This window comes from Eublepharis macularius, chromosome 3 (assembly GCF_028583425.1).
Source record: "Eublepharis macularius isolate TG4126 chromosome 3, MPM_Emac_v1.0, whole genome shotgun sequence".
Classification (NCBI taxonomy): domain Eukaryota; kingdom Metazoa; phylum Chordata; class Lepidosauria; order Squamata; family Eublepharidae; genus Eublepharis; species Eublepharis macularius.
Window position 1 is genome coordinate 153,137,526 of NC_072792.1, and position 12,607 is coordinate 153,150,132.

Below are 12,607 nucleotides of genomic sequence, written 5' to 3' on the forward strand. Positions count from 1 at the left end.
ACCAAGCGTTGTGAATTAAGTCATTAAAAGGTCTAATTCTTTTCTGATAAATTGTAGTAGGCACTAACAAAGAAGCAATAATGCTAGTTTTGGGTTTTTTTATCCTTTAGTGTGCAATTCTGTCTCCAGCTTTTAAAGTGAGAGAATTCTCCATCACAGATGCTGTTCCGTTCCCAATATCCTTGCTGTGGAATACAGAAGCTGAAGAAGCTGAAGGGTAAGTAAGGTCATGACGTTGCATATTATTTTTTAATATAATTGACCTGTATCGTTAACACGCAACTTAGGTTGGAACTATACTACAAGTGATGCTTCCGTCTCCAGTGGCCATCCTTCTCCCTCATACCTAGAAATACATGGTGAGAGCCATCACAGAGATTGAGTGCGGACAGGCAATTGCCCATCTTACCTGTTTGCGGAGCAACAAAAGGCTTTGCTCAGATGAGCACAGAAGGAGAGGTAGTCCTGCAGGTATATAGGTCCAGGGCCATTAAGGGCTCCTTCGTACAGATTTTCTTGTTCCATTTCAATGGCTGTCTCTTGCAGCGGTAGGAAAATTGACAGCCTGGTAATACCCTATCATGCACCGTTTATTGCTTGATGTTTCAGGGAGGAGAAGATGAGATTAAATTGATGGTCTTCTGTTGGCAGAATTCACATCTGTGGCAAATACTTTGTTCATGCTCAACTCATTCGTCTTTGAATGGATTTAAACTTGGCCCTTTTCACGGTGATAGTGATTTTTCATGTTCAGTCTTTGGTGGCTCATCTGTTTGACCACAAATATGCAGCAGTTGCAGTAATTCTACCACTGGGGTGAATAATTTAGTAAACATGGTTTCAAACAAGGTTCAGGCATTGGCTGACTTGTTATCTCTGGCTGAAGTTGCTTGCCCAGTTTGTATGAAGATACATGCTGTGGAAGGTTGATAGGGAGTCTAGAATGGGCATGATCCATGGGGAAAAGTTATCTTTGTAAAAGGCTCATAGAAACGAATGGGAGGCTGTGCAAGAGTCTGGAAGTCCTCTTGTAGAGGTTGCACAGGGTAACTTCCCCGTGGACGGGTCACACTATATCATTAACTTCTGATGTTTGCTACAACTAAGCAGTACTACACGGAAATATCATAGTTATAGCCAGGGATGAGATATTGAGAAAACAGTCTTCCAGACATGTAAAAAGCCAATAAATAAATGGTGTACTGGAATCCTGTGAACAATACGCAGGTTACAGGAGGGAGGATGTGGTTGGTAACTGCCAACATGATGAACAGCTGCATCAGCAGATTCAGCACACTCCTATCTTTACCTTGTTTTCCTTTGCTTTGTAGAATTCATGAAGTATTCAGCAGGCATCATGCAGCACCGTTCTCCAAAGTGTTAACCTTTTACAGAAAAGGCCCATTTGAACTCCAGGCTTTCTATTCTGATCCTAATAGTGTCCCCTACCCTGAGAAGAAGATAGGTAAGTGGTTATCTGTGTCAAGCAAGAGACCGCCTTCTCACAGACTGAAGTTGCTTGGTCTTTAATATCCTTACATTGCCATGCTGATCTGATACTGATAGAAATGCAAATCTGGATTATATTTGACTGTTGACTGACATATTCAGTAATGTGGCCAATTTTTTTTCTTTAGAAAGAAGCAACATCAGATTTGTGTGCACATGCTCAGTTTTGTGTAATGTAAGCTGTATTCAGATGTCTTTAAAGCCCTCTAGTTTGTACTTGCAAAAGAAGCCTGGTTTATCATTGGACTTTGGCTTCCCCTCCCCTTGCATACAGAATTCAGATCAAATACTCTAACCTTCATTTGTAGGCAAGTATACTGGCTCACTTTGGTTCATGACAGCAAACTGTGGCATCTTTCAAACTTGGAAGTCTGAGTTCCGAATCCAAGAGCTGAAGGGACCAGAGCCAGAAAGCTGAAGACACATCAGGCTGTTTGTTTGCTTGTTTTTAGTCTGTCATTCTCACCGAGAGTCAATACGATCAACAGCTGGGTCATTCAAAAAACAATGCAATACAGTATGGTTTGCAAAAATCTGAAAACAAGCATAGATCCAAGTACAAATATGAAACCTTGTAGAAACAAAAGATAAGTAACTCAACATGAATATATTAAATGACACAAACTCACAGTAGCAGCATATCTACACCAACAGATGGTACCCAGTAGAGATACCTGTCTCTTTTCTTACGTCACAAGCCTATTACCTGAGTAAAAAGGCCTCCTGAATAATTCAGTTTTTTAAGAGTGTCTAAGAGAGCTAGATTAAGCCCATTTGAGTACATTGGTTCAGGCTTCCAAGATCTCACAGGCCCAGTTTTGGCTTGTCTCCCTGGGAGTGGCATGTGCAGCTCAGTTAATTGATTGCACCTGTGAGCTGTTGGTCAGACTAGGTGTCCTTGAGGCACAAGGGAGTCTTGGCTCTGCACGTCCTCCTTCTCTGTTCTCAGGCTAGCAGCGCTGATAAGGAAGTGTGCCCTGATTGTCTGACACTACTAGAAAAGATGGCTCCTCACTGCACTCATCATCACGCTACACACTCTCACTGAGAATTGGTTTGATCATTCTGTGCTACCTTATTCCATCGGCATGTGGGAGATTTTGCTCCATGTTAAGCCTGAGATGCCCAGAGCTGCCTGGCATGGCTTATGGACTTTGTTGTGAGTATGAGCACTCAAGCCTCTTCAGAGAAATGCAAGTTAGCAAGCTCAAGTTTTAGTCAGATAGTCTTAGTAAAGAATAGACAAGTTGTTTGTTATTTTACTACCTTTTGCTTGTGCCTTAATAGAGTGGTTCCTGCAACCCTGCATACACTCTCCTAAGCTTATAAAAAACATATTTAAGCCTGTGTCTTGAGCTTCTGACCAGCTGTGTGCAAATCCACCCAAAGTGTAAAGAACCCAGAGACTGGGAAGTCTCAAACAAACCCAGGTAGTTCAACCCTCCAGGAGGGCTGCCAGGGGCCTGAGTGGCTGTGAGCAGCAATTGGAATGGTGGCCAGGGGGTTGAACCACCTAGACAGAGAGCGGGAGCTTTCCTGACCTCTTCAGGCTAGCCATTTCATAAGCAAGATATTTCCTTCCCGATATGTCTTCTGGAGAGGAAGAAGCTTCCAGGCATTCTTTCTTCATTTCTGAACTACAGGATGGAGCAAATTGGAATAAGCTCTTTCTCTCTGAGACTGCTTATGTGGCTGCTGAGTATAAACAAACTTGGCAACTTAATTCTTGGGAGAGGGTTGGCATTTTAAACCCTACCACCACCACCATACTCTGACGGAACAATTAGAGCCAGCAGGAAGATCATCATGACTAGAGAAGGGACACTGAAATTTCTGTCTGTCAGCTGTCTGTGTGACTCACTTGCAGTATTTTTGTAAGCCACCTAGAGGGCAGCATCTCCTGGAAGGGTGTGGTACAATACATTTAAAAGGTCAATGTTGCCTTCCCTCAGTAACTCAAATCATAGGCAGTATGAAATTTCTGTATCCTTCTTAGTATTGTGTTGTATAATATAATCTTGGCATCTTCACAGGCTAATGTAAACATTGCATGGTTGGGGAAATAACTAAGACTTTGTGCTTATGTCAGGACCTTTTGTTTGCTTTTAGGCAAATACATTATCCAGAATATTGCAGCTCAGAATGATGGAGAGAGAACTAAAGTTAAAGTCAAAATCCGCATCAATACTCATGGCATTTTTAGTGTTTCTACGGCATCTATGGTGGAGCAGGTGAAAGTAGAAGAGAATGAAAATCCCAGTGTTGAGGCTGAAGCAGATAGTCCGAGCCAAATACCACCTGAGAATTCCTGTGATGTAAGTTGTCCTCTTCACCTGAGATACTCCAAATAGAGATCCCAGTAGCAAATTACCTTAATTAGAATTTCAGGGTAGGAAGGGCAGGGTTTTGTGGAACAGGTGGATGAGGGTTTTTCCTTCCTGTGGTTGCCTTGTATCTATTATAAATTCTGTATACATATATTTATCCAATATGTTGGGCAGGTTCCCAGTAGAGGAGCATAGAAGTGTTCCAGGTAAATAAATTGTTGCAAATGATTGTATAATGTAAAACTTAAATGCTTTTGGATTTCTTTTTAACCTGCCTTGGATCTTTATTACAGTTGCTCTGTACATTACCTTAAGATTTTACCTCAGGAGGGCCTAGGGTTGCCAGGTCCCCTTATCTTTCTGGGGTGGGGGGGACCCAGTACTCACCTTTAGAAATTCTTTGTGCACTCCTGGTGCTTGACACCATGATGTCACTTCCGAGAATGCTGTCATCATGCAGACCATGGGAGTGCCCCTGTGCTTCATGCCAGGCCAATTCTTAAAGGATCAGCTTGCTTGGGACCTAAATTGGCCCATCACAAAGTGCGGAAGCATCCCCATGGTCTGTGCAATTATATCACTGCTGGAAGTGACGTCACTGTGCTGGGAGTGTGACCCAGAAGGCCTGTTCTTGCAGTGGAGGGGCGGAGGATCCCCTGCCCCTATCGGGACCAGCAAACCTAGGAGGGCCCTGGTTACAACCAACACTGCGTGCGCGTGCGTGCGTGCGTGCGCGCACACACACACACACACACACGAGCTTCAGGTGTTCTCTACTTTATCCAGCCTTTTACCTCAAGAACACCTTCTGTTTGAGGTTTGAATCCCATCACTAACATCTCCTGTGGTGTTTTGTTCCCTTTGTGTGACATATATATTGCTGCCTCCCAGACTTCTTCAGTATTCCCAGGTGCTGCCACCATAGGCTTTCATATTAGATCGTTTCTGTTTAGAAATAGCAATATGACAGAACAGTCAGCATGTGGGGGTGGCCATGAGGTAAGAAAGGGATCCTATGTTCCAGATGAAAGAGGCATTTTGCTTAATCAGAAATATAATTTATTTATAAGTACATATGCATAATGGCTGCTAAGTATATTGCTTTCAGAATAGGTTCATAAGCTTGGTGGTTTCAAAATAGTTAGATATTCTTAAATGATTATTCACAGACCCAGTCACAAAGACTAGTTTTCCACATAATTCTTCCTTCACAGAATAACTCCTCTCACTGACACAGACTTTCTGACTGAACTGGACTTCCTCTCTCTTGTCACTTAGACTGTATTTGTCCACAAGGTAGAACACTCTGACTTCCTCACAGAATGGCTGAACTGGACAGAATTAAACTCTCTCAGGCTTCCACACAGATGGCCTGACTGAAGTAGACAGAATGAACACTTCCCCTCAGCGCTCTGACTAAGCCTGTCATTCAGTCCTCCCCTCAGGGTCCAATCACAGCATGTTTCACTCACCCTCCCAGCCCCCCCTATTTCGCACATCAGAGGCCTGCATTCTAAACCATGATAACTATTCTAGACTCCCACATTAACCAACAAAAACAAAAAACCAAACTGTTTATATGACAAAACACTACAGCCACCATAAAGGGAGTTAGTTTGCAATACGTCAAAAGTGGTGTGTGCTACAAATAGTGAACTTAGAAGGAAGAAGGTATGTCTTACTAGAAGCTAGAAAGAAAAAGTTAGATCCATTCACCTGACTGCATGAATGCTTGCTCATGAAAATAAGGGGAATGAAATGGTACTTGCCTTGACATCTTATCACGTTTGTTTAGAGCACATATTTACTATATGGGAAAAAAAATCATCAGTATATGCACCTGTATTTTTTTCACATCTTTTTGTGCCTGGGCTCCTATTTCAGAAAAATATCCAGCAAGGCAACAGTGAAGCTGGAGTCCAGTCCCAGGTACAAATAGATGGTCAGCAAACATCACAGCCTCCCCCTTCCCCTGAGCCTCCCTCTGAAGAAAACAAAATCCCAGATGCTGGAAAAGTGAGTGACCATTTTTTAAACATGTTCTGCTAAGGGGAATGCAATTATGTGTAAGATAAATATTTGTTGCAAGGATGCAGGCCAGGGCTCTGGCTTCCTGCACCAGCCAAATCCTTAAATTTATTTTATCTTAATAATAATAACAACATTCGATTTATGTCCTGAAGGGCGGTATAACTTAATGCCCACTCAGAGCGATTTACAAAGTATGTTATTATTATCCCCACAACAATAACCCTGTGAGGTGGGTAGGGCTGAGAGCGCTCCAGAGAACTGTGGCTAGCCCAAGATCACCCAGCTGGCTTCTAGCAGAGGAATGGGGAATCAAACCCGGCTCTCCAGATTAGAGTCCTGCACTCTTAACCACTACACCAAACTGGATCTCTTGTCTCTAATAAACTCATACTGTAGTTTTTAAGGCCTGTGAAATTTATTTCCTTCACTTAAACCCCACTTTTCTCCCCTGTGAAGATCCAGAGTAACTTACAGCATAAACAAACATACTTGAAGGACTGCCTTTTCCTTTATGAACCTACCCTACCACTACAGTCATCTTCTAAGGCCTTGTTTCAGGTGTCCCCTTTTTCTGAGATTAGGCAGATGGTAACGGGAGAGGGCCTGCTTAGTCATGGCACCAAAAGTCGAATTTTCTCCCCAGAAAGGTTATCTGTTGCCATCATCCAACAGTGGGTGAAGACTTTTTTTTAAAAAAAAAAATGGGTGTTCCCTCAGTGATCTCTCCTTCCTGCCTAAAGATTTAATTGTAGTTTTTGTATGTATTTTAGCTCTGGTAATTTTATGGTTTTAATAATGTGTTTTTATTGGTGTTAATGTTTTTTAAGAGGTGATCTTATGATGTGTGTTTTTAATTTTTAATTTGGTGGCCCTTATGAAGGCAGAAAGGCAAGGAATTTATTAAAATTTTTATTTTTTTTAGTTAAAAAATTCTCCGTCTCCATTTTATCCTCACAGTAATCCTATGAGATAGGTTAGGTTAAGAAAGAGTGACTGGCCCAAGGTCAAGCTCCAAACCTGGATCTCCCAGGTCTTGTCCAATATTCTAATGACTATGAAAAATGCATTGCGAAATGCTGCTTTTGTGACAAGTGTGTTACATGGTTTTCTGTCACTCCCTGATGCAATGATCTTCTCTGCTGTCCTCTCAGACAAGTGAAAAGAAAAGCGATCAGCCTCCAGAAGCTAAAAAGCCCAAGATAAAAGTGAAAAATGTTGAACTGCCTATTGAAGCTAATTTGGTCTGGCAGCTTGGAAAGGATCTGCTTAATATGTACATTGAAACAGAGGTAAGTTTGCTTTGGCATCTGAACCTAATAGTGGTTAATTGGGAATACAGTTTGGACCCTGAGGTTATTGGGATCAGTATATTTGAGAGGTGAATAGGGTTTACCCAAAGTGGGGAAAAAATCTGGAATTACCAGAATCCTGAAGCAGCCAGCTGCTTCGAGATTCTGGTATTTAGCTCACTTCGGTATGCTCCCCCACCCACCCCACTTACCTGGCCGGCAGGGAGAGGGGAGGCCAATCAGCTGGGCGGCGAAGAAGCCTGGAGCCAGCTCCTGCAGGGAGGCCGCACCACCTCCTCTGCTGCTACAACGGCCAGCTGGGAAGCAGGGAATTGCACACCCCTAGAGCTGAAAAGATACTGCTTATATAAATTTAAAAGGTCATATTAGGGTGAACAAGACCCCAGATTGATGCTTTGTCTTAAATTCCTGCAGTTTCTTAAGTGCAGGATGCCTTTTTTCCTCCTTTTAAATTGTGGTACTGCATTCGCCAGTAAGAGTAATAATCATTCCAGCATAAACTTTCATGGGCAAGAGCCACTCATGACATTTGAAGTAGTCGCTCCAGTCTTGTCTATACACTCCTGCTGGAATAAAATTTTGTTAGTAAGTTTCTAATTTGATGGTCAAATGTTATTTTCTTGGGGGGATTCTGTACTCAAACAGGGCAAGATGATCATGCAAGACAAACTGGAGAAGGAAAGAAATGATGCCAAGAATGCTGTTGAAGAATACGTTTACGATTTCCGAGACAAGTTATCTGGAGTCTACGAGAAATTTGTCTGTGCACAGGTATGCCATAGTGAACAACAGATCCTTTTTACTCTGCACATCACCAACCTTTACCACTTGTCAGAATACCGTAAAACAAACATTGATACAACTGCCAAAACGTTCTATAGCAAAAACTAAGACACATATTTTGGACATATTGGGATAGATCCCACAAACTGCTAAGAGCTTAAGCTACAATAAATCTATTTATTCTTCAAGAAACCACAAGATTCTTCATGAGTTTGATGTCCATGTTATAAATATTGAATATAGGAAGAGGATTGGGGGCTTGAGTCCCCTGGGTCAAATCTAGTCCTTAAAATGCTCTAGCTGAACCTAGTTGCCAGCCTCAGGGGCAATAGGAATTGTGATAACAGGACTCACTGGTGTAATGAAGAAATGCTTCTTTCCCTGGTTCGGCTATTGTATGAAAAGTCTATTTGGGGAGTAAAAAGGAATCAAATTCATACTACTAACTGGGGCACACTGTGTCATACATGTGATTTCTGATAAACACTGGTAAATCCTTGCCTCTCAAAGACTATATAATATGGCTGACTAATAACAATCACCAGCAGAGTTTCTCAGTTGGCAGCTCTACTGTACTTCATTGCATAATGATGTAGGCTTTTGAACATTGCCCTAAGGTACAGAAAGCAGTTTTGGTAGTCATGGCTCCTTGGTGGGATCTATATACATCACTCAACTATCTGATAGGTCAAGACCAAACCGTCTTTTCTAGACCTAACACCTGCCCCCCCGCCCCCCATAAAGATATGAAAGGCAGGGATTAGATCAGCCTTCATTAGGGATGTCACTTTATGGTTCCATGACAGGAGAGATCCTGATGGTTGGACACACCCTCCCACCCTTGCTCACTGCACCTGCAGGAGCACCATCTGGGGAGAAAATAATATCATGCATCTGGCCAAAAACCCAGATGTGATGTCAGTGTGTTGGATGCTTTGGCTGTGCCGGGAAACCTCATGGTATCATGGAGTTTTCTTGGATGGCCAAAGCCCCCCTGCCCCATATACTCACATCACCTCTTGAGTTTGTGACAGGTTTTGGCTCTGTCCCATGCCTCACTCCAAATTGTCCTAGCCCTCATCCATCAAGGCACAGAGAAAACTGCCCTCACCTCACATGGGGGGTTTGAATATTTGGCTAGTAATACTGCTGATGTTGTAAATTAGAAACAAGTTTGCCCGTCGTACTTAAGCTTAATAACTCCTGTGTTTGCAGTACACTTTTAAATCAGTTCATTGCCTCTTGAAGACATCATTTAGGTAATATTCTTCACAGTAAAGAGTGGATAATTTCCTTGGTGCAGACAAGGAAAGTGCCCGAGTTCCCCTTGTCCTTTACGCTATCTGCTGAAAGTGAGGCCTTACTGGAGGTCAGTGTTACAGGAAGTTAATTGTGTCCAGGTGGTGGTGTTTATATGCAAGTAGAGGTTTTGTAGTGTGTTAACTGTTTGTATCTGAGCTCAGGGGATAGTTAATCTCTTAGAGAGAGAGAGAGAGAGCTTTTAATCATCCTTTTTCTTTTTTTCTTTTTTTGAAGTAAGGCGAGTTGCTTTCTAAGGTCATCTCCTCCTTGGTCTAAGAGCTGTTTGCCCTAAGCAGTGGTCATACTATAATGCGTTAATCTAGTGAGTAAATCATGCGTCTTGTTTGACAGTTGTTTGACAGTTGCTCCATTCAAGAAACCATCTTTTTACTGTCTGCCACTGATGGGGGCTGCACTATATAAATAACCTTGCCTTTAAATCTCTTTTAGGACTACCAGAATTTCTCCAAGCTACTGTCTGAGACAGAAGACTGGCTGTATGAAGAAGGAGAGGACCAACCCAAACAGGTCTATGTGGACAAATTGGCTGATTTAAAGGTGTGGTTTCTTTTGAATTAAGCAAACCACAATGGAGAAAATAATTGCACTCCTTTACTGAAACACATGTTTGTTCTGATTGATGTAGAAATTTGGGGCACCCATTGAAATCAGGCATCAGGAAGCTGAAGAACGACCAAAATTGCTAGATGAACTTGGGCACATGGTTCAGCACTATGCCAAGATAACAGATGAATTCAGGAACAAGGTACGGATCCTTCCTTACAGACATCTGGCGGAGGGGGAAGTTGTTTTTTAACCATTTGTGTTCTGCAGACTTTTTTTTAACTAGACTTAAAAGACTAGGCAGATGCCTTCTGTGTGGAATGACAAATTTTAGAGGACAAATTACCTATTAGTCTGTTGCAGTAAAAATATGAAGAAATCCTGCAGAAATATCAAGACTAACAAATTTGTTGTGGCTTAAGCTTCTGTGGAATAGAGCCCACTTAATCAGTCTGTGGGGGGGGGTGCCCTACTTCATGTGGGCTGTACTGCACAGAAGCTAAAGGGCCATTGCTGTACACCTTAGCGGAACATAGCAGAGGTAGTTTGAGGTCTACTCAGTAAGAAAGGGGGTTAAGGAGGCCCTGACACAGTTTTCGATGATTAAGAAGAGGATGTAGCCCTACTTCCTTTCTGGAAAAAGCACCTGGGTTGATGTAGCATAAACCCTGTTGAAGGAAGGGGTGATTTCCAGTGGAGAGAGAGAAGGCAGGCAGGAGTTCCCATATGCTTAAGTGGCACATGGGGAAAGAGTGGTTTGGTTTTGATTGGTTGATGCCTCAATATATATAAATGTGTATCTTCCTGCTGGGGGCAGCGTAACAAGTTAATATTTTCTGTAGGACTGCAACTAGATGACTTTGAAACCAGCAGAACTGCAGCCCCATTCACATTCACAGTTATCATTCTTGTAGAAGCACAGACTTCTTTTCCAAAAACACCTTTAAGTTTAGTCACAAGTTAAGAAGACAGTATGGTATTGATTCTAATAAGCTGGTCTAGCCGCTAATGATGGATTTAGTTTTTCTTTCAAAACAGCCAAAATTTCAGTCTACCCATAAGATCAGCTGACCATTTTTGTTTAATTGCAATGTAGAACATGATTTATTGGATCCACAGAATCATCTTTCCTTGTAAGGCTTCTGCCTGTATCTCTCTATTAAAATGGTTGGCATAGACTGGATACTCACTGCAGTGAAAACTCTTCTCAGTTTTACATGGAGTAGCTCTAAATAGATAAATATTTTTCCTTCCTATAATGTAAGTTGGCATAAACATTTGAAGCCGATTGAATTTATATGCTAACCATTGGAACTCTTTTCTTGTTTGAAGTTTGGCAGTCAATAATAGAAAACCAGCATTGATTGTTTCAGTTACATTAGCATAGCAATTATTGCTTGCACTATTCTGAGTTGTTTCAAATTGCTTTAATGCCAGTTTCATGCATAGCCATTAATAGTCTGTATTTCGATATAAGCTGTTACAAGCATAGCCCAGTCTCTGGTCTAGGATGGGAGGCATGAATTATGAGGATTGCAAATGCCATCCTGTTACACATAGTTGGTGAGGCTTCTTTCAGATAATATAGCAATAGGCCTAATAAGCTAAACATTGGTTGAATCCTAGGATGGGAACAGAATATCTATCTTCCTTACCCCCTACTTGTCATGAGGCCTAGAAGCAATAGGGTAGGGAAATGTCTGTCATCTTGTGCCTCTTCCAAGAAGTTCTGATTAGTGTATGTGTTTCTTGGCTTCTGTGTTCTTTGAAGTAGGCTGGGCTGAGAGGAAGCAGCTGACCCGAGATCACCATGTGCGCTTGATGGCCAAGTGAGAGTTTAACGCTAAGGGCTTCTGATCCTACTCTGACACTCTTCATTCCATTACACCACTCAGGTTCCATATAAAGCACAAAGCATTCATGCTTTTATTTTACCTCTTTGGAGAAAAGTATAGAGTAGACTTCTAGTGGTGAACAAAAATTGTATAGTTATGTATTTGATATTTGGGGACACAGTGAAAACATCATAGCAACTACCAAACCATTATATTCTTCCCTGTTTCAGGATGAGAAATACATCCACATTGATGAAACTGAAATGAACAAAGTAGAGAAGTATGTCCATGACATAATGGAGTGGATGACCAATGCGATAAATGCTCAAACTAAACTGAGTCTTGATCAGGATCCCATAGTCCGTGTTAGTGAAATCAGAGGAAAGCTGAGGGTGAGTGTTTATATTGGAATGGGTTTAATTATTGGTCCAACTGGAGTCAAGAACTAAATGCATGTTGTGATGGTTCACCTTGCTTTCCTGGAAGGGCTTGGTCATGTTATTTTTGAAGACCAAAGGACAGGGCAGGTTTCTAGCCCTTACGAATGAAAAAAAGTCTGAGCACTAATAGGTTTTTTTGTTGAGAAATGGAAGTCATTTTTTATTATGCTTGCAACATGACTTTGATTTATATAAAAGCAACACATTTTGTTTCATCTTGATACATTAGTCAAGTAATGTGCTGTCTTAATATCTTGCTAAATCTCTGTACCCTCTTTTCCTTTCCTTTAGAAAAGCACCTCGATAAACATATATGATTGTTCCCCCCAAAAATAAAAATGTTCGGTATTATGCATGCAGTTCTTGATGCAATTGTTTTCATTTATGTGGTATTTGTACTTGTTTCTATGAGCAGGTTCAAAATAAAGTACTTAAAAAGATCTCAAGTCTACAAGGCTAAAGATCACTCTACAGCAAAGTTTTCTGCTTGGTACTGTAAACTGACT

At 41.5% G+C, this 12,607-nt stretch overlaps 1 protein-coding gene across 1 annotated transcript in view; it reads left to right on the plus strand.

The window, feature by feature from the left end:
- The window catches only part of HSPH1 (heat shock protein family H (Hsp110) member 1), a 34,046-nt gene that overhangs the window by 20,690 nt on the left and 749 nt on the right, over nucleotides 1-12,607 (plus strand). Inside the window, exons 9-17 of the mRNA XM_054974163.1 lie at nucleotides 111-217; nucleotides 1,332-1,465; nucleotides 3,619-3,824; nucleotides 5,721-5,852; nucleotides 7,019-7,156; nucleotides 7,823-7,948; nucleotides 9,713-9,820; nucleotides 9,909-10,028; nucleotides 11,892-12,053. Coding sequence (XP_054830138.1) covers nucleotides 111-217; nucleotides 1,332-1,465; nucleotides 3,619-3,824; nucleotides 5,721-5,852; nucleotides 7,019-7,156; nucleotides 7,823-7,948; nucleotides 9,713-9,820; nucleotides 9,909-10,028; nucleotides 11,892-12,053 — 1,233 coding nt within the window. The remainder of the gene's footprint in view (nucleotides 1-110; nucleotides 218-1,331; nucleotides 1,466-3,618; nucleotides 3,825-5,720; nucleotides 5,853-7,018; nucleotides 7,157-7,822; nucleotides 7,949-9,712; nucleotides 9,821-9,908; nucleotides 10,029-11,891; nucleotides 12,054-12,607) is intronic.